Raw genomic sequence first — 21,589 nt, 5'->3', positions numbered from 1 at the left:
CCCAGCAAGGGGTTTCTCCCAAACTGAAAGGATAAGTTGAGGAGCAGAAGGGGTTAAATAACATGCACTTACAATGTGAATTCATGAGGTCTTCGAAATTCAAATGTGAAAATGCCCATCATTGCCTCTGAGAATGAGGATAAAAGATGATTCAAGGAAGAGCATAGTTGGTGAAATCAAACTTCATTGGTATATACGATAAACTGCTGAACAGAGAACCCTTGAGTCTCCATGGCCTTGTATAACCTTAACTCTCAAATTACAATTCAAAGTAGGGGGTGGCTTGGGGGTGTGTGTGGTTACATCATTTATCCATTCAGGGACCCAACTTCCATCTGTCATGTGAGTTAGTTACCCCCCAGATCTTCAGAGTCTTCTCCATCCACTCAGAAGGTAGGAAAATGGTCCATTGGCCAAAACTCAACCGTGGCTTCATCTGTCTGCAAGGGAGGCAGGAAAATGTGCCCAGGAGAACGAGGCTGCTGTGGACATTGGTAAGCATTAGCAGTCTCCCTTGAATAAGCACCCCGAACCTTACTTTTATGAAAACAGGCTTAAAATTGTGTGCCTGTTCTGGTCATTCAGTAGAAGCTCCCCAAAGCATGGGTTGAGAGTATTTTGGAGCCAGATCCAGGATAAACAGTAAAGAATTCTGTGACTGATTGGGAAAGTATGTCTCGGACACGCGGAGGGCCACCTTGTATATTTTTACTTCTATACTTGAACCTCCTCGAAACTAAAGTTCAGCCTGTTCTACCTCTGAGCAAGTTAAGTTGCAAAAATTTTCCACTTGTCTAGTAAAAGTAGCATTGGACTGAGAGTTCACCCCTACTACTTAGTAGTTATGGGAACCCACATCCATCTTTTAATCACCCTGCACCTTCATTTCCTTCTACATCTGCTTACCCTACTTTCTGTCTGCCTCACCAGTATAACATGAGACTCAAATGAGATAATGTATTTGAAATTGTCTGCAAATTCTAAAGCATGATGTAGCCAGAATACATCCTAATAACTAATTTATTAGTCCTGAATCTCTTTCAAGCTCCAAGAGTTTTTATTATTGAGAGATGTGGTGATCAAGTACTTAAAAACACATGAACAAAAATTGTCATATCTCATCAGAACCATGGTTCGTTAAGCCTGGTATTGTCATTGACAGAGAAATGCAAGGGTATGTGGAAGGCTGCAGCTGCTGTCCCTTGCTGTCAACCTCAAAGGTCAGTGACAAAATGCAGCATGTTCTAATTTCATTTAGTGTTCAATTGTGACTTTACCCCCCCACCCCATGGTTTTACCTTTTAGAAAGCGTATTTGCATGATCAACTTGTACCCTTTTGTTGTTTATTTTTGAAATGAAGTTTATCTTTCCATGTCTAAGCTTACTATGTTACCTCTTTCAGATTTCAAGAGAAAGGCATGATGGAGGCATTGATGGTAAGGTTTATGAAGAAGGGAAACCCAGGAAACTGTCCAGAGTTGCACTTGCAGACTTGGTGGGGAAACTGAATACACTTCTTTTCTTTCAGAGTATAATGAAATGATAGTAACAAGAAGTAATGGCCACTGAGCACTCACTATATGGAGAGAACCACAGTATGCACTCACATAAATCCTCTGTCTTATGGTAACCCATGTTTTACAAAAACTTTTCATGGTTTTTAAAAAAAAATCTATCCAACAAATGAAAAATTTTCCATATAATCATAAACTATAGTTAGGATGTTAGATTCACTTACATTCTCTTTTATGTTTTGTTAACATTTAAATATATAGTCTATATAAAATCTATTCGGGTATATTTTTCCCCAAATGGTTAATCAGTGGTTCCAATATAATTTTTTGAGTAAGTTCTTTTTTCCGATTTAAAATGTCATCTTTTGGAGGGTGGGAGGCGGGAGGGGAGGGATTGGGGTCAGAATGGGGGGGGTTGCAATTGTATGGGGAATATAAAAATAAAATTTATTATTTAAAAACAAACAAACAAAAAAAAGAAACCATATACCTATATCCAAGGTTTCTTTTAATTATCTTTTAATATTATTTTAACATTATGTGTTCTAACTACAGAAAATATTTAGAAGTAATACCAATACAGTGGCAATGTACATTTCTGGTGTCTACATTGTACCTCTTAAATAAAATTTTTCACTAAAAAAAAAAAATAATAAAATGTCATCTTTTCATACTAAATTTCTGATAGTTCTGATCTTCAGTCTAGTTCTTTGAGGCTGTAACCTGATCTTAATTATCGTCCGGTGATGCTCTCATCTCTAGTGAATTAATTCCTCCTAACTTTATGGTCATTTGAATTGTATCAATAGAATATCCCAGTACACTCATGAACCATCATTTTTTAATCAGGCCTCTACTGCCAGGTACTTAGCAAATTTCTTATTTTTTCACACAATGTACCATTTCAGACTGAAATAATTTTCAGTCGTTGTGGCTCAACTGCGTTAGTTACCCTTTTTCTTCGAATTATTTTTACAATTGCAACCACTACGCTTTGTGGGGCTCCATCATGGGACAATCAGCCATGAAGCTGGGGGCTGGGGTTTAGGACCACCCAGGCGCGACCGCCAAGCGCCACCAGGAGGCGCAGTTTCCCGAGTCCGTCTCAGTCACATCCGGGTTCCACCGCAGGACAGGGCAAGGAGCAGGCGGAACCTTTCTACCGCGGTTCCCACTAGCCTGCGCAGTGGGGACCATTTAGGCCTCTGCGCACCGCTCTCCACGAGTGCAGCAGTTTGCTTGGGCAGCGAAGGCCCGCGTGGAGGTGCCGTTTGCTTCTTCCTTCGTCGTAAAGCAGCATGGACGTGCTTGCAGAGGAGTTTGGGAACCTGACTCCGGAGCAGCTGGCTGCACCGATTCCGACGGTAGAGGTGAGGCGCGGGCACGCGGGGAGCGGAAGGGGTCGGAACGCGTGCCGAGGAGGCGTTGCCCTGGGCGCTCTCGCCGCGGCGTGGGGGCTCCGCGCATGCTCAGGACTCCGCGCATGCTCAGTCCCCGCGTGCGCGTCCTGCCCGGAGGCCCGAGCACGTCGAGGGGCGGAGCTCGGGGGAGCTGTCCGCAGTCACGTGGGCGGCGCAGCGCCGCGGACGGCGCTCGGCGTGGGCACTTCCGGTGTCCTGGCGGGGCTGGGGCGGTTGGGGCCTCGCGTCACCTGGGGGGGTGGGTGGGTCCCGCGCGTCTTCGCGAGCTTCTGGAGGACCCCGAGGCCCAGGGAGCGCCCCCCACTTTCGTGAAGTTCCACTTCCGGCTGTGGTGCTCCTGCCCAGTTGCCAGAATCCTAGGCCAGTAGTCGTTCCTTTAAAGAAGGAATTCTCGTTTGGGCTTGCAGAGCTGTTTTTATTATTATTATTATTATTTTATCTTTTTTTTATCAATGCATTTTATTATTTTTTATTTTTTTCAAACAATCTTTGCTTCCCCCCACCCCCTCAGATTGAGTCCCCATAGGATTTCCTTCCCCAAGGCACCCCTGCTCCCTCGCCACAGCCCCCTGTGCACCTCCCTCCCTCTCTCTGATCCCTTGCAGGGGTGTTTTTAAACGTTTTGAAATTTTATTGAAAATTTGCCTCGATGTTTGCTTTCATCAGGGGCTCAGAAGTTCAAGGTAACTGCCCTGGAAATGCAGTTCAGCTTTTGACGAAATTCTGTTTTCTGACAAGCTGTCTGGGCTCCAGGACTCCCCACACTGGCATCCAAGGGGGAACTGTAGAAATGACACCCGGCAGGATAGGCAGGGAAGAGATTTCAGATAGAGAGGTCAGGAGGCCTGGAATAGTTTAGACAGTGTGATGTTTTTGAGGAGCTGAAATAAACCCCCAGTGCTAGAGTGAAGAAAAATTGAGGAGGTAAGAAAAGAGGAAGAATGTGTAAGGGTCCTGATTTTGAGAGGTTTTGGTAGACATCGAAGGAGCTTGGACTTTCTTCTGGGAGGAATGAGGCGCTGCTGAAGGAGCTAAGCAGAACGGCGGGATTGGCCCATCAGTTGGACTGTAAGAACTTTGTAGAATCATTGCAGCTTAATGAAGTGGGATTATAATCAGTCCATCAGATCAACCTACCACTGCATGCAATAACTATGAAATATAATCAGGCAAAACTGGATTTTAATTCTTGAATTAATATGAAGAGCCAGTACTTAATTTGTGCCAGTCTCTGTTTAAGCATAATGTGCATGACATTATTTAATCCTCCAAAATAAATGCTATCTTCACCTCACCTTTCCAGTGAGGAATTTTGAGACCCAGAGAGCTTAAGTAGCAAACCAAGGATCAGGAGGGCTTGATAAATGGCCTATCTGGAATTTGGCTGCTGGCTGCCTAACTCCAGAGTCCTCATCCCTAACTGCTAATTGAACTGTGTCTTAAGAGAGTTGAAGGAATAAGCTGAAAGGATTTGTATGTCTTGCCTGAATTTTCAGGGTGGTGAAGGGGCCAGTATCACAGTCTTCTGATTCAGGAATCCAGCCCACTATCCCATCTTAGGATCCTGCCCTCTAAATATTCTCAAATCTGAAACTTCATGCAAACCACAGTCATCTGTTGGTCGTCTCTCAGTGTTGGAATGTTCTTGGTCTTAATGGAACTCATCTCCATCCACATTCTTTAGACTATCTCATTATTTACATGACTGTAATTACCATCCTCCCCCTAATCTATATCTCCAGGCCTCAGACTACCCTCTTTCCATTTTCCAGACTCATTTGTGGTCTATTTGACAGCTCCACCTGAGCATTAAATGGGCATCTCAAATGTAAATGTGGCCCCAGCCAAACTCCCTCCACACCAAGGAGACCAGTATCGTGTGCTGTCCTCCAGCCTTGAGATGAGCTCTGACCAACACTAGTTGAGAAAGAATGGGTGAGAAAGGACTCCTTTTGGGTCAAGGAATGTGTTTCTCCATGACTCTGAAACTTAGTTTTCCTTTCTCAAACTGGCAACCCCAGCTTACTTAGCAAGTGTCATGAGAACAAAATACACTGTGAAAAGTGCTTAGAACCTTGAGTCATCAAGGAAATTCAAATGTTCTGTTGAAGAAGTCAGCTTAAAAACATAATGCACATAAACATCTACACATACATGTTTACCAGAAAAGTGGTTATAGTTTAAAAATTTTTGTTTTGACTTAACTTTGTTATAAAATAAGTGATTATTGGTACATTAAAATAACCTTTAAAAATATTGTGGTTGCTGGGCCTCCCCTGGTGGCACAGCAGTTGAGCACTGGGCTGAGAGGCTGCCTGCAGCCTCTGCAGTGCCGGTTCGTTCCCTGGCCGCGGGCGAGGGTCCCACAAAAAAAAAAAAAAATTGTGGTTGCCAGCCCAGAGTCCTGATACACCTGTTGTTTTGATTCACAGGAAAAATGGAGGCTGCTTCCAGCATTTTTAAAGGTAATTGTTTAATGTTTAATAATATTTGGTTATTTTTTTCAAATATGTCCAAAAATGCATCCTTTTTAAAAAAGATTAAGATTTTAATCTTAACTAAGATTTTAATCACCAACTAAGATTTTTAAATATTGTATTTTGCTAGGGTTTGGGAGGGAGTGGTAGTCCAGTTTTAGAGACAGGAAATAATAGGCAGAGTAGCAACGTGCTGTTGGCAAGAGTGATGGCAGGTGGTCAGAGAAGGCCCAAGTGAGGTGAGATGGAAGACATGTCTTTGAGGAAAGGATGTACCTGAGCTGAAAGGTAGGCTGCAGGGAGCATGACTGGTATAGGTGCTTAAAAGGAGCCTATCTGGGGTCTGTGGGAAGTTGCAGCCGGTCTGTTTGGCTGGAATGGATATTTGGTAGTGAGAGGAACTGCTGAATAGAAGCTTCAAGTCTGCTTTAAAGAGCTTACGCTCATTAGAGGGGCACCACGAGAGATCGCTTGACACTCACCAGGAAGGGTGTAACTAAAAAGAGAGATAAGGATGAGTGTTGTTGAGGAAGTGGGAATAGAATGGCCTGGCACTTCCACGAACAGAGAGACAGAGACTCACCAGGGGATGGTGAGTCCCACCATGGGAACCGCTCCTCAGTGTCCACTCAAGAGAAGTGAACACATGTCCACACACAAACGTGTGCACAAGTGTTCATGACAGTGTTATTCATGATAGCTAGAAAATGAAAACAACCTAAGTGAATATCAGCTGCTCGATGGATAGATAAAATGGGCTAGGGCCATCAAATACAATAAAGAGAAACCAGCTTCCTCCATGTGTGTCACAGCATGGACGAATCTAGCAAGTGTTACTCTACGTGGAGGAATAGAGACTTGAAAAGTGGCAGGGTTTTATCTGACTGACGTCTCCGTCATGGACCAAGGAAAGAGCTCTGGGAGGTGATGCTGGGCAGCTTAGGCCAGATTTCTGATCAGAATTAAAGCCATAAGGATATTACAAAAGCTCCAGAAGAATGTTTAAGTAGAGCAGGGAACTCAGTCCAAGGGGTGGAAACTGCGGGAAGGCAGAACTCAGGTGAATTTTAGGCAACAACCAGGACTTTCAAAACAGGACAGTTGCTTTGCAGCTAGTGAGATCCCTAATAAGGATGGTAATTTCAGCAGACTCTGGTTGTCTGTCTCTTAGGAATGCTTTAGAAGGGCTGAACTAATTGTGTTCAAGTTGAATGTAAGAACACTGAACACGCACCATTCTTGTTCATCCTAAGGTTGGGAGTCTGTTTGTTCCAGCATCTTCCATTGCAGCACACGGTGCTGTCCTGGGTTAGGGGTTCTGACTTCTGAGACAAGAGGGCAGTCACTGCCAGCCAGTATCTGACTGTCGGTTTCCTGCTTTCAATTTCAAGTGCAGTTATTTTCAGTTTTCTTAATAGAGATCCTTATTGTTTTCCCCTTTTGAACAACTAGAGTTTAGATTTGTGTTAACCCTGAAAGTGCTAAGACAGGAGAAAGACACAAAAAGAAAATGGACATAGTTTGAGAGTGGAGGTGATGCTCAATGCCTGTGTTTCTGGAAGTTTTTTGGAATTCAGAATATGCCGAGAAATCTTGCCTTATTTATTAGCATTTGGGGAACCACAAGGTATATTTAACTGCTTACATCTTGAATTCCGAAGATCAAGTTGCATCTCAAGGACACTGGGGAGGGGTACTTAGTCTATGGATGAGAAATGGAATAGGGACACCTGAATGCAAAGTTTTACTGAGTAAAATTCATGGATATTTGCCTCACTTTGGTTTTGAGAAAAATTTAACCATCACCTTAGAGTCTGTGACATCCTGCTGTTTTGTTGTTCAGCCCTTTGTACTTTGTATTTGTTTAGGTGAAGGGCCTGGTGAAGCAGCACATAGACTCGTTTAACTATTTCATCAACGTGGAGGTAAGATCACACCTTAGAAGCAGACACAGGTAAGCCCTCATGGGAAGCTGGGGTTTTTCCTGATGCTGTTCTTCTTTCCTCTGCAGATAAAGAAGATAATGAAAGCCAACGAGAAGGTCACGAGTGACGCTGACCCCATGTGGTACTTGAAGTAAGGAGCCTCAGTTTGGTCTTTTCACGATGTCTCTTGCTTGGCTTTTGAAGTGACTATAGTTGCTCTCAAAATGCTCTTGAAAGAATTCTCTTTCAGTCTGTTTAATAAGATAATTACCAAGTGCTTGATTTTTGATTGGTAACCTAATTTTAACAAATAGTTAATGATTGAGAAGTTACTGAAACTAGCAGGCTTTAAATATTTCCCAACCTATTTCTTTTGAAATAATTGTAGACTTAGAGAAAACTTACACAAGTGGTACAGAAAGTTCCCATATCATCCTTCTGCTCATATCAACATTTTCTAGATGCTCCAGAGCACAGGTAGCAAAAGCAGGGCATTAGCCTTGATGCAGAACTGTTAGCTGTTCTGAGTCATGCTGAAAGTTTTCCCACTCAAGGCATTTTTTTTGGGTCAGGATCCAGGGCAGGGTCCCTCAAAACAGTGGGCTGTCTGTCTTCTGAGTTTCCTTCTGCGTATGACAATTGCACTGGCTTTCTTGGTCATTTCAGACCTTGACACTTTTGAAGAATTCTGGCCAGTTGTTTTGTAGGTGGTCCTTCAATTTGGGTTTGTCCGATGTTTGCTTGTGGCTAGATTGGGTTATGCGCTTTTGTCAAAACCACCACAGACCCCATATTCTGTTCCTTTCTCACGCATTATATCCAAGGGTGTAGATGCTGACATAGTTTATTCCTGGTGAATTTAACTTGGTTCACTTGATTAAAGGAGTGTCTTCCAAGTTTCTCCCCCAGATACTTTTATAATTAGTAAGTATCTCTGGGTATATCATTTGAGACTCTGGACATCCTATTTCTCATCATATTTTACCCAATGCTGTGTCACTTGCCACCAAAGTGAAAATTCTCTAAAGATTTTAGTGAAAACAAGTACCAGTGCAGGTCTTTCATGAAGACAAAATGGCATAGGTGAACTTTTGAAAAGTGAGGGATACCTGTGTATTTCCTTCCAGTGTATCGCCTTTGTTCTCATATGAATGATAAATGCTATAGGTACTCTTTCAGACCTTGCTTTTTTTGGCAAGTATCATTTTCTAGAGGCTGGATTTCCAGTATTTTTGTAGAGATCGGCAGAATTTTTTAAAGAGATACTTTGGATGGTTTCCCTTCTTTATAGAGCTATATGTACTATTCATGAAGATTACGAATTATTTTTAATTTGTCCTCTTTAGTAACATGAGTATTTCTCGAAACATAATCTTTGGAAATGGGAGGAAAAGGGCCTGTTTGTCTGTATGGTCTTTGAAGATGTATAATTGGTGATGAAATAATTGCTTTCCAGATATCTTAATATTTACGTCGGGCTTCCTGATGTTGAAGAAAGCTTCAATGTAACTAGACCAGTGTCGCCTCATGAGGTAATTGTAAACCTTATTATTGTTTTTATCTTTATTGAGGTAACATTGGCTTACAACACTATATATGATTTAGGGGTCTAGGTTCACACCTCCTCAGATGTACATAACCACATCCATCACCAAAACACCCATAGTCCTTTACCCTAGACCACTGGGCCCTGCCCCCTTTGTTCCCACCCCCAGTACCCCCTCTAGTAGCTGTAATTCTGCAGTCATATTTCTGGGTTTAGTTTTGTGAGTTCCTTCATTTTATTTCTCTACATTCCACATCTGAGTGAAATCATCTTTATTTCTTCTTCTGACTTATTTCACTTATATAACCCCCTCATATAAACCTTATTTTAATTAATTTGTTTGCTTTAACTGAGAAGTCTGTGCCCTAACATGTGCTCTTAAAACTTGATTTAAAAACAGGAAAAAAAATTACAAGACAAAGATAACGAATATAAACGAGTACTTGTCTAATACTATACTGTATTAGGAAACAGTTCTGTACTGTTTAGATTTATCATTTAGTCCCAGTTAACTTGCATTGTTCTATAACCATGTCCTTTTTTTTGGTCCTGTTTCTGAGCATTTTAATGGTCCCCCAACCTTGCCAGCCACTTGTGCCTTGCAAGGGTTACTTGCTTGCGTTTCTTGAGGGTCAGCAGGATTATGTTAGTTGGGGGAGACTAGGGACGAGTTGCTCACAGTCTAGTAGAAAAGGTGGCTGGAAAGAATCATTGTACCCCTTCTGGGCTGCCAGGGCAGGGGTGCTGCGGCTGTGCTAGGTCAGTAGCTGGCAGTCTTCCCCTCGGGGAGGGGAGGCTTCGTCTCAGCACCGGGCAGCACACGGAACAGCTCGGCTCCTGTGGCGAGGTCAGATATCACGGAGAGCCATATTCCTCCTAGGGGTGCAGCTCTTTGAAGCTGTGAAGATATTTTGTTTTTCAGAGAAGAGGATGAGTGATTCTGTCTGATTCTATTTCAGTGCCGTCTGCGGGACATGACGTACTCTGCCCCCATCACGGTGGACATCGAGTACACCCGGGGCAGCCAGCGGATCATCCGCAACGCCTTGCCCATTGGCAGGTGAGAAGCGAGGGCACGTTAGGGCCACTCGCCTGCGCTCTAGCCCCCAGGAGACCTCGAGCAAGCACTTAGGTTCCCTTTGCCCTGTTTCTTCATCTGAAAAAGGTGGGCAGATGTGCTCCTTCCTCCAATCTTGTCTCTGGGTGCAGTGAGTCAGCGTGTGTATTGCGCTGTCCAGCACAGCACTGTGGTGGTGGCTATTTTTAAAATGTGAAATCTTTCCTAAAAATTAAGGAACATGCTTCCATTTCCTTCTGTAACTCCAGGGTGCTAGAGACACATTAGGAAAAGGAACATTTCAGTGATTGTCCAGGCCTGATCTTCTTGGTGGTTTCGTGTATATTTAAAATTTGAGTTTTGTTGGAAGTGTGACTCTCCCCATGTACCAGCATTTAAGGGAGAAATTACTTATTTGACAAGAATAAGCTTGGGAACAGTTTTTGCTGGCATTTTTTGCAGTCTACTTTGCCTACTTAGAGAAATATTTTGACCCTCCTGTAGAAGTGGACAAACCTACAATATTGTGAGTTTAATAATGGACTTGAAACCTAGTCCAGATTGTTTTCCCCCCTTCAGAAGTGCTAAGAGTTTAATAAACATCCACTTGTTCAACAAATATGCACCAACTGCCTGTTGCATATCATGTCTTGTGCTGAGTGTTCAGGTAAGTAGTAGATACTTCAGATACAGCTCCTGCTAGCTGCATGTATTTGCGCTGTCAAGGAATGCAGGCTCAGGTGTCATTTGGTATTTTTGACCTCGTTTGGTAAGTGCTGTGATAGAGCAGGCCAGAGCCCTGTGGAAGCACATAAGTTTAGCAAATCCTTCCCTAGTACTTCTAAAGGAGGGAGCTGTTTGCAATGTTTTTTCATTCTTTATGTAGGGAAATGAATAACAATATTAAAATGTTGGTCTTTGTTTTAGCAGGACTGTTTGAGCAGTGTTGAGACAGTTCTCTTGCTTATAAAGGGACTGTCATCATGTTGAGTTAAATCTTGGGTCTTTGCTAAATTATCCAGGTTAAATGTTATGAAGGAAAGACAGAAGAGATAGGAACAAAACGTATACAGTTGGTAAGATTTAGGGTTTAGATACTGGGTTAAAGAAAGGGTAGGGAGAAAGGCATGTAACTAGTATTTGTTGAATGCCTACTAAGTGCCAGATACTGTGATTGGTGATTTCTTGGGCCTCCATTCATAAAAATGACCTCTTATTTTAATTTTTTGGTTCCTGTGGTAATTTCAATATTCTTATGTCTTAGTCAGTGTCTTGATTTCTCTTTATATGAATCTTTTGTTTCTTTTTTCACCTATGAGAAACTCAGCAATGTCAAATCTGCTGCTCCTCATCCTAGTCCTAAGTTTTTTAAGTGATGCTCTCATTTTTCATTTCTAAAAGTTTTGCTTTTTTTTTTTTTTTTTCCAAAACTGCCTGATTAATCTTTTGAGTCTCCTGTTCCTCGCGCTTTGATTCATTGTGCTGTTTTCATTTAATTCAGGAGAGTCTCTTTGTTTACTGTGAATGAAGAATTGCTGCCATTTCTGAGGTACTAAAACCCATCTGCAGTTTAAGGAAAGGAACACTCGGGTCCTGTGCAGGGCAGGTACCTGAGGACCTCTCGCTCACCTGGCCCCGGAAGCTTCTGGCAGGTGGAACAGGACAGCGCCCCTCAGTGAAATGTAGCGTTAGCGGCACAGTTCGTATTCTTTTCACCATTTTGGGCCAGTGATAATTTGTATGTGCTTTTTTCTTTTGCTTTATTTTACATAGAATGCCCATAATGCTTCGCAGTTCCAACTGTGTTCTTACAGGGAAAACGCCAGCAGAATTTGCCAAACTGAATGAATGTCCGTTGGATCCAGGTATGTATGGTTTCTTGGATTACTCCCTCTGCCATTTTTCCCTTTTCGGTTTTTGTTTTGTCTTTGCTGCTGTTTTCGCATTTTTCCTCAAAAACAACATCAGCCTTTCTGCTAGCTTAATGCTTTGTTCTAAACATTTGGAATTTGGTCCCAACTTTATTCTATTAGTCTGTATTTCTAAACGATACGGTTTCCTCTTTTATCGCAGTTTTAAAACTTTAATATTGTAAGTTCTGGTTTATTACCATGAACTTGTCAGTCTTTTCTTTGTAACTTTGCTCAGTGGTTTCTTTTGGGGTATTTAAAAAGTCAAGAATAATCCAACAAAGGTTCTTGTCTAACTGCTCTGAAAAGACTCAACTCACTTCAGGCAGTAAAGGGGCAAAAAAAGAAAAACTTTTGCTTAACTTTTAAAAATTATGTTTTTGTGCTTATTTTTTTGGCATTTTCTTTTATAGAGTTTCAATCTTAACACTTAACAGAAAGTTTCTTATACTTTCCTTCACTCATATTTCACATTGATTTAATTTAAAGTTGCTTTAATCTAATTCCTTTAAAGTTGCATTGATGTAGAGTTCCAGAAGATTTTGGAAAAGATTAACAAAGAACATTACTTTGTCAGGCTTCAACAAAATGTTTCATAAGTCAAATATGGTGCCTTGTTTTAGCTTATATTCTGAAGGTAAAATGAAGTCTCATTTAATCCTATTCTGACTGTATGCAAAAAAGGATGATAATGTTCTATGAATTTTATTGAGTATAGGATATTATTTTCAAAACCTAATCCTAGACTGTTACTGTCACTGATTTGTTAAAAAATTTAGAACAAATTTTACTTTATACTGAAGTTTGTTGGTCACTTCTGTGCTTAAGAAATCTGAAGACTAATTTATTGAACAGGTTTTTTGCATTCCCCTCTCCTGTGTGTCAGGTATGTACATGCCCTGTCCTGAAGAAGTTTATTATCTTGTGGCCCATTTGTAGAAATTCATGTGATCACTCTGTCATTGGTTCATAAAACAGTTCATAAAACTCTTCATAAATCAGTATTGGAAAACCCCTCTAAATGAATTGACGGCCAGCACCATGTAGCAGGGGAGACCTGGTCTCTGATTCTGGAGATCACAACCAAACCCCACTGCGTAAAGAATAGATGGTGAAGCATTTCTTGTTTCCTCTGGGCAGGTGGCTACTTCATTGTTAAAGGAGTAGAAAAAGTTATTCTTATCCAAGAGCAGCTGTCTAAGAACAGAATCATTGTGGAAGCTGACAGAAAAGGGGCAGTTGGTGCTTCAGTTACCAGGTATGGAAATCAGAGCTGGGGTTGCTAAGAAGTATTGATAATTCCATAAATATCAAATGGTATGCATGTTGCCAATGATCTCTTTCTGATAACATGCGATATAATTAAGCCACTACTGTTCACTTTAAGTCTTCAAGAAGAGAGTATTGATGTAAAATTTTCAGTGATAAGTGTGACACATTATTTGAAAATCTACTAGTTATTATTTTTTTTTCCCATAAAAGGTTTTAATTCATTAATCCTCTCGTGGACATCCACACACTCCCCACAGATAAGGTCACTGCAGAATCTTTAATCTTTAGTCCTTCCTTTCCCAGCACCGCACTGGCCTCTGGCCCCCGGACTTTCTTCATTCTATGCTTGCATTTCACTGTTTTCTGAAGGTCTTTTCCTTCGCAGGCCGTGTCTAGCAAGTCTATGTCTGGTTCCTTCAGCTTTGCGTATCCTAGGGGTCGTAGTTCATGCCAAAGCTGGTTGTCTTGTCTCCACCAAAATGGGTTCTGAGTTCAGATGCAAAGAAGATGACGGGGTGGTCTTGCATATTTGAGCAGTTCCTCTGACTTTCTGTCTTAGGTTCTGGTGCCTTCCTGGGTGAAGGACATCGGTGACCACTTGTTCCACTGAAGCAGTGGGGTGGTTGTGAACTTCCTGGGCCTGGATAGTTACTATGTAGTTCATGTTGGAAGTGGATCTTCAGCTAGTTAGGAAAGAAAAGAACCTGTAGTTGTTTTATTTAAGTTGAATTTTATGTTAATTTAGAAAATTAAAGGAACTTTAAAAAGTGATATTTAAAATGTGCAGTTTTTCATGTTCCATTTCAGTCATTGACCATTTTATAGATATGCCTGTATAATATAGTCAAAGACTATTTTGCACTTAGTATTTAATGAATTACGTAGCTAATTTAACATCTCATTGTTGGTGCTCTAGGCTAGCCTCTCTTCCAGTGTACTCATTTTCCTGTAGCTCCATCCCTTTTATTATTCCCATAATGCCTTTTCTCTGGCTTATTATCCAATGCAATTTGAAATTTAGACATTAACCAGTTCTGAGAATAAGAAATCTGTGGCATAGTTAAGATGTCGATAAGCAATAAAGTTTCTCTTCTGATAATGAATAGCTTGACTCAGAGTTTCTGGCATTTTCCTTCTGATGGAGAGGCAGCTAGCACACGTGGCTTTTTCCTGGGCAGTTAGTTGGAGCCAGGCAGTGTACTAGGAGCTCTCCATGTATTATTTAATTCTTACCGTTATTCTCTCCAGTTCACAGCTGAATGAACTGAGTGAGTTGTGGACTCAGTTCACATCAATTAGAAGAGGTGGTCATTTAAAGCCACATTTAAACTCAGGTCTTCCCATCAGACTCAACTTTTAGAGCCAGGGCAACTGGCTTCAAAGTGAGCATTAGTACCTAGGCGATTAGAGCTGAAGTGAGAGAGTCACAGTGCTTAGCCCAGGGCAGGTGATCAGATCGCATTAATTTTGTGGCTTATTAAAGCCAGGAAATGTCTGTAAATTCGTTAAGAATTTATTCCAGCTAATAGAGATGCTAATAGAAGGAGATTCCTTAGTTTTTTTGGCCTCGCTAGGTACCGAGACTGTACGTACATTTTACTGGATTATTAGTTGAAAAACTCAGAGTAGAAATTCATTTCTTCATGTTTTTGTCATTATGGCATAGGCTTGTTTTGAGGTTTTTCTCTCAAATGTGTAAAACTGATCATGAATATGCAGTTCAGATGGGATCAGAGTGAAATGGGTTAAGGTGCATGGGTGATTGTCACTCATTCTCATACAAAGCTAAAGCTAAAGAAACGCAAAGCTAAAAACTCCCTCTAAGCTCAAAGTGCTTTTACTTGGTTGGGGGCAGGGAGTGGCGGTCGGTAGGAGAAAGTTGTGAATCTTTAAAAAAAAAAAAGCACATATTAGGATCTTACTGGTGGTCATTGGTCACTTGCACCTTAGTGATGATGGATAACTGAGCGAGGATGCAGTTTAACTGACTCATGTCTTCCGGTAGCTCTACCCATGAGAAAAAGAGCAGAACCAACATGGCCGTGAAACAAGGACGATTCTACTTGAGGCACAACACTTTGTCAGAGGATATACCCATTGTCATCATATTTAAGGTAAGTCTGCAGGTGTTTGCTGGAAATTACAAGGAATTCTTCCTCTGGTTTATTTTTTTTACATAATTTGAACTGTGGAACATAAGGAGTGCTAAGAATAGAAAGATTTGTTGCATAGATAAGCTACCAGTTACATATTTTAAATTGAAAACTAATAAGATTAGGCTTCAAATGTTTTAAAAAATTGAATCTATTTTCTTAATATATATATTATAAAATTCCAAATGTGTAAAGGGGGATATAGACATGCACTTATAATTTTTAAGCACAGAAGTAAATTTGTCTTTTCTTGTAGGCAGTGCCCAGTGCAGTGTTTTTAGTGGATTAGGAGTATTTTATCTAATGATGTGGGGTTACATTTCCAGCAGAGGGCAGTATGTTTCCATGCATCAAAGGGGCTTTTCAGTTTTCCATACTTGAAGATGCTCATGATTGTTTTCCTTAGGCCAGACATTATAAATTAATTATAATGCGTATTGTCTTATGTCATTCCTAAAAAATGCATAATTAGTCATGTGTATGCATTATAATCTAAAAATTTTTAAATGCTTTTTCTCTGACTAGCTGACAAAAGTGTGATAATAATTTCTTCTGTGAAATTTAATAATTAATGTTGTAAAGGTGTACATGTATAGCTGACTCATGTCCTTTTTAGAATGGGACTCTAATTAATATGTACATATAACCAGTATTTGAGATTTCAAACCTCTTTCTGATTATAATAGCAGCCTCTTTGCCTTGTGAACAATTAGAAAAGTACTGAAAAATGTAACTGCATGTTTGGATTTTTTTAGGCTGTCTTTCTTTTACTTTTTTAAAGCATACATAGGTTCTATTTTTTTTTCTTATTCAGTAATGAATTGTGACTAGCTCCCCATGTCTGCAAATGAGTCACATCATTACTTTTGGTGGATATTGTCTGTGTTAGGGCCACACAACACAAAGAAGCTACATGGGTGTGGTATAGTTTTTTTTTTTTATCACTATAACCAGTTTGCAGTTGGATGGACACTTACTTAGGTGTCCCTGGTCCCCCAGGTGTCCACTCTCATAATCTACCCTGGCTGTCCACAAATGTTGCTGATTATTTTGTGAGATTTAATTCCAGGAATGGAATTGTTTTTTTTTAAGATTTATTTTATTTATTTATGCATATAAGAGCTGGGGTGTAGGCTGGAGGTGCAGGGGGTGAGAGGATTCACCAGAGATAGAGCAGGGAGCAAAACAGGTGGATGGACTGAAATATACTGCTGAGGGGAGCAGCAGGTAAGACAGGAGTGGTCTACCTGTGGGTGACATCCCTGCTGGGGATTGAACTCGTGCTACAGTGGCTTCCAATAGCTTAATAGTGCTGAGACTTAATCCCTTGGGCCACCAGGGAGGCCCAGAATTGTATCTTTTTTAAAAAACTTGGTTCATGCTTTTTCCTTCCCCACCAAGTTTTTCCTCCCCAAAACATCATAGTCTATAGTCTATGTGGATTAAAATAAATATTTAAAAAAATTTTCAGTTGCAGTCAATATATATTGCTCACACATAGCCTTTTGTTTGGTCGTTTTGGATCTCGTATTCTAGGGATGTTTTAATAAATGGGTGGGAACTTGTTTGATAACCACCACTTGGACTTTTCCATTGAGAGGCAGTATAGACTATCAAATATCTTAGGTCTAGGTTGAGATCCATTTTCTCCACTTATTAGCTATGTAACCTTGTGCAGATTTCATCTTCAATAACTCATCTCTAAAGTGAAAATGTAATCTAAGAGGGCTGTTTGTGAGTGCAAATGAGACCATGGATTTTTTTTTTGAAAAGTAGTCCAGCTGGAAAGAGGATGCTGTTTCTCTTTTCTTAGTTCTCCTTACCCGATTAAAGTCAAAAGCCCGGGAACGAGAACTGGGTTACCAGAAAAGTCACATCATTTCTCTTTTTGTGTTGTGTGGCCCAAACACAGACCTTGACAGTCATTAGGACTTGATGGTTGTTGCTTGTAACCAACAATTGGCTAAAAGTGACAGAAACAGCAGGGTTTCCAGATTCCATGCTGAGTCTGAATATGATGGATAAAGCTTTTAAGACCTAGATCAGCCTTATTTATGGACTTGAATCACTACAAAGGTTCTCCTGCCCATGAATCTTCCTCGCCCTACACTAGTCCCAAGCATTCAGCAGTTGCACTATGAGGGCATCTGTAGTCTGAACGTTTTTTACAGAAAAGAGGATCAGGTTTCAAGGGTGCTGGGCATTGTTTCTTAGAAACCTACATATTTTTGATCTTTAAGGGAAACAAGTAACGACATTAAAGAGGACCATCACGGTTCTTTTAAAATCTTCCCGGACTGCTTTTAGTCATAATAGGTTGATTTCTGTGTACTTAGAAGAAAGAGTAGAGATTTCTGAATATTTTAGGAATGTAACTCCTGTCCCTGCTTCACATAATGTACATCACCATCTCATCATTCACATATCTATCATTTTCTTCTGCTCATTAGTATTCCTCTTTCTGCCTTTAAAAGTCAAACTTCTTTTCACACTTTGTTGCTATCCAAGAAGACACCAGGCCCCCTTTTAAAGAGCACCTCCCCTTATTTTTTCTCTGCCTTAGTGCTGAGTGCCAGACTGTGGGTGAACTCTGCTGAAGGTATTATTTCTGCTTTTTCCTACAGTTACTATAGGGTACTCACCTTAGTTAGGTGAAATGATTTCCCATTTGTGGAGTACAAAGAGTTGCACATAAAGCTAGTTTTCCGATGTCTAAATTATGTCTGTAAAGCAAAAATGGTTGGGCATGTTGCTGTCGTTTCCATAGCAATATGTCATTTATTTGTAGCTGTGACTTCCGAAGGCTAAATGATCATAAAGTCTGTTCGGTCTTGGGAGCTGGAGACTTGCAGTGATAACTGATTGAGTTAACACCTAGGATTTTGGTGACCTGGTAGAGGAAGAGGTTAGTCCTTTCAGAGCAAAGCTTTGCCACTGGTTGTCTTCCTGCACACGGGTGTCATTTACCACGTGTTTGGCATATCTTTGCTTCATACCTCAGAAATAGATGGAGGGCTAAGCAGTCTATTTAAATCTATATTAGGCCACCTGAAAATTTTATGTGGTTATAAAGTTTGTTGCTTAGATTCAGCATCAGGAGAACTTGAAATGGCAATCCACATGTCCAATGAGGAAGGGTTATTTCATTATTACTAAAACACCAAATAGGCAATCAAGTACAAAGTCTTTGCTACTTGGAGATCCCTGAATTGCAGAGTAATTATTGGAATAATCTTGGGACAGATCCTGAAAGTTACTGCCATTTCACTTCTAAGATTCTGTTTCTGTGTCAGTGAGACCTTTTTCTGATGGATTTGGTATCTGCCCCATATACATCTCTTTTAGTATTTGGGCTTTCCCCTGAGAAGGAAGTACATTGGTTGCGAAATTTTATATCAAGGATTTTGGAGAATGATTATTGGAGTCTGCTGCAAATCAGTTGCATTTACATACACACACACACACACACAGAGCAGCTCCATAACTTTATTTTGTTATAACATTGATGAGAAAATAAATCCTGCCTGGTATTGGGAAAAACCATGTTATTCAAAGACCTGGTTTTGTTTTTTGTCGTTTCACTTCAAAGTCAGTTTCCAAGAACCAGTCGATGTCAAGTGACGACTTACTAAGTTTCCATTGAAACCGATTATATAACATTTTTTGAGCTTGATAGTAAAAGTTAGCCTATAACTAATTCACTTTTCACAGAGAAATATTCTCTTCAGATATTTGACTGACTACTTACAAACCCAGGAGAAGGTGCTGGTGGATCTATATGTATGCTGAGTAGCTGCAACCCAATTGATAACCTAAAATTTTCATTTATTTAAAAACTAGAAGTGATAATCGTTAAGGATTGCTCTCCTTTTCCCCATGAAAGTTTTTTTTTTTTGTTTATGCATACAAGATTTTTTTTTTTAATTTATGCATACAAGAACTAGGGTGTAGGCCAGAGGTGCGGGGAGTGAGAGGATTCACCAGAGACAGGGTTTCCCATGAAAGTTTTTTTTTTTAAAGATGCTGATACTTTTTTTAAGACTTTTTTTTTTTTTTAAGATTTATTTTTATTTATTTATACAAGCACTGGGTACAGTCAGAAGCGCAGGAGAGTGAGAGAATTCACCAGAGCTAGAGCGGAGAGCAGAGCAGGCAGAAGGACCGAAGTACACTGCTGAGGGGAGCAGTGGGCGGCAGGAGAGGTCTGCGCGCCATGTGGGACCCTCCTCTGGTGGTGGGGAGCAGCCGGGGATCGAACTGGTGCTGCAGAGGCTGCGGGCAGCTTCGCAACCCAGCGCTCAACCGCTGCGCCACCGGGGAGGCCTGAAGGTTTTAATGAATGTTTAATTATGGAGTTGGTATTTAGTGTCTGCTTGAATAAATGCATCATATCATATTAGGTATAAAAAATACAACATGGGCCTCCCCGGTGGCTCAGCGGTTGAGCGCTGGGTTGCAAAGCTGCCCGCGGCCTCTGCAGCGCCGGTTCGATCCCCGGCTGCTCCCCGGCCACCGGAGGAGGGTCCCACATGGCGTGCAGACCTCTCCTGCCGCCCGCTGCTCCCCTCAGCAGTGTGCTTCGGTCCTTCTGCCTGCTCTGCTCCCCGCTCTGGCTCTGGTGAATTCTCTCACCCTCCCGCGCTTCTGACTGTACCCAGTGCTTGTATAAACAAAACAAACAAACAAACCAGCAAACAAATAAATAAAGCATGCCTCTATAAAAAAAAAAAAAAAAAACAACAACAAAAAGAGATTTGTGTCCTAAGAACTTCTTTATTTGTTCACTAAAAAAAAAAATTTTTTTTAAAAAGTTATACACTTAAAATTTTTTTAAGAAATTTACATTTTTTAAAAATTTAAATAGTGAATTTAATCCCAAAAGTTGGTGTCTTGGTTATTTGTGCTGTGTACAGTTTGTAGCAGTTTTTGTTGGTCAGGGATTTGGGGAGTCACTTGGCTGGGGGGATTCTGGCTCAGGGTGTTTCAAGAGTGAAGATGTCAGCCGGGGCCAGAGTCGTCTGAAGCTGCCTCAAGCTGGCAGACTGCTTCCGTGAAGGCTCCCCAGGCAGTTGGCTGTGGGTGGGAGGCCACAGCTCCTCACCGCCAGGCTTCCCACTGACTGCTTGGTGTCTCGTGACATGGCCTGGCTTCCATGGGGGAGGACACTCCGCAGACAGGAGGCAGTGGTGCCTCTTATGAGCAAGCCAGCAAAGTCATGCATTGTTGCTTCCATTTTCCTTTCTGGAGAAATGAGTCATAAGTTTAACATACACTCAAGAGCAGGAGAATCCATCATCAAGAATGGGTGAACATTTTTAAAACCACCCCAGTTGGCTTTAAAGAGAAATTGCCTATATTTGGTCCACCCACCCTAGGTTCAAAAGTTGCAGTAAGTTTACAGCGATTCCTGAAGTATCCAGGCCAAAGTTACAGAATATAGACTGCTAACATTCACTTGTAGAATTTTGAACTGGAATGGATCCGGTTTTGTTACGGAAGTGCAAGAGGTGACATGAGGAGTGTGAGTTCTGTGTCTGAAGTGGGCGTTGTGTCAGGGTGGAAGTGAGCTCGTGGTGTGGGCAGATCCTTTCTGTTGTAGTCAGGGTCTTCGTCCTGATTTCCTGCACTGGACTTGGGATCTGATTTTTCCCTTTCTTGCTCTAGCATGTGGAGGAGGGCTAAGAAACAGCCTCAAAACCAAGCTCGACCGTTCTAGTATCCTAGGTTCTATTTTCTCTGCAAAACTAACGGAAGAATGTTAATGCAAACATAACTTTTCCCTTCATTCCTAAGAAGCAGATTATTTCTCTGCCAAGAGAGGTTTAGTGAGATTACGCTCTATTTCTTGATATGGCAGAATGCCAGGCAAATGTGTGAAGGAGTGAACCTTAGACCATATGGAATCTACAAAGACCTGTGTTGCCGACTGTCACCTTGAAACACTTAAGATAAGTGGGTTTCTTGGAGCCTTTAAGTGTGTTCGTGGTTCTTTAAAACAATTCTCTTTTAAAATCTGCCTAATGCGCATAGCCTGATATCTCTAGGAAAGTGAAGTAAAACATCCTTTAGGAAAAATTCCTTCAACCCAAATGTGAATGATGTGAGAATACTCAGAAAAATTAATCTTAAGACCAGTCTCATTGGGGTTCTGTTTATTTTCAGCAATGGGTATTTTCTGATTTGCTCCTTTTTTGACTTATTTTTTTTCAGTTTGTCTTTGCAATGCTGACCCATGTCTCCCATTCTCCCTCTCTGCCTCCTTTTTTTTTTTTATTTCCATGATGAAACTCATAGGATATTTAAACATTTTCAA

The 21,589-nt window shown here is 41.0% G+C and overlaps 1 protein-coding gene across 1 annotated transcript in view; it reads left to right on the top strand.

The window, feature by feature from the left end:
* Positions 1 to 2,813: 2,813 nt before the first annotated feature.
* Positions 2,814 to 21,589, top strand: part of POLR3B (RNA polymerase III subunit B) — a gene marked incomplete at both ends in the record, with an annotated part of 85,254 nt that continues 66,478 nt past the window's right edge. The window contains 9 exons of the mRNA XM_084254639.1: positions 2,814 to 2,885; positions 5,369 to 5,401; positions 7,282 to 7,338; positions 7,425 to 7,489; positions 8,795 to 8,870; positions 9,844 to 9,944; positions 11,715 to 11,806; positions 12,992 to 13,109; positions 15,129 to 15,237. Of these exons, the coding sequence (XP_084110765.1) occupies positions 2,814 to 2,885; positions 5,369 to 5,401; positions 7,282 to 7,338; positions 7,425 to 7,489; positions 8,795 to 8,870; positions 9,844 to 9,944; positions 11,715 to 11,806; positions 12,992 to 13,109; positions 15,129 to 15,237 (723 nt within the window). The remainder of the gene's footprint in view (positions 2,886 to 5,368; positions 5,402 to 7,281; positions 7,339 to 7,424; positions 7,490 to 8,794; positions 8,871 to 9,843; positions 9,945 to 11,714; positions 11,807 to 12,991; positions 13,110 to 15,128; positions 15,238 to 21,589) is intronic.

Source organism: Talpa europaea (genome assembly GCF_964194135.1).
Source record: "Talpa europaea genome assembly, chromosome: 15".
In the NCBI taxonomy this organism is placed as follows: Eukaryota; Metazoa; Chordata; class Mammalia; order Eulipotyphla; family Talpidae; genus Talpa; species Talpa europaea.
Note: the sequence above shows the minus strand (reverse complement) of the source record. Positions and strands in the feature narration are given on the sequence as shown.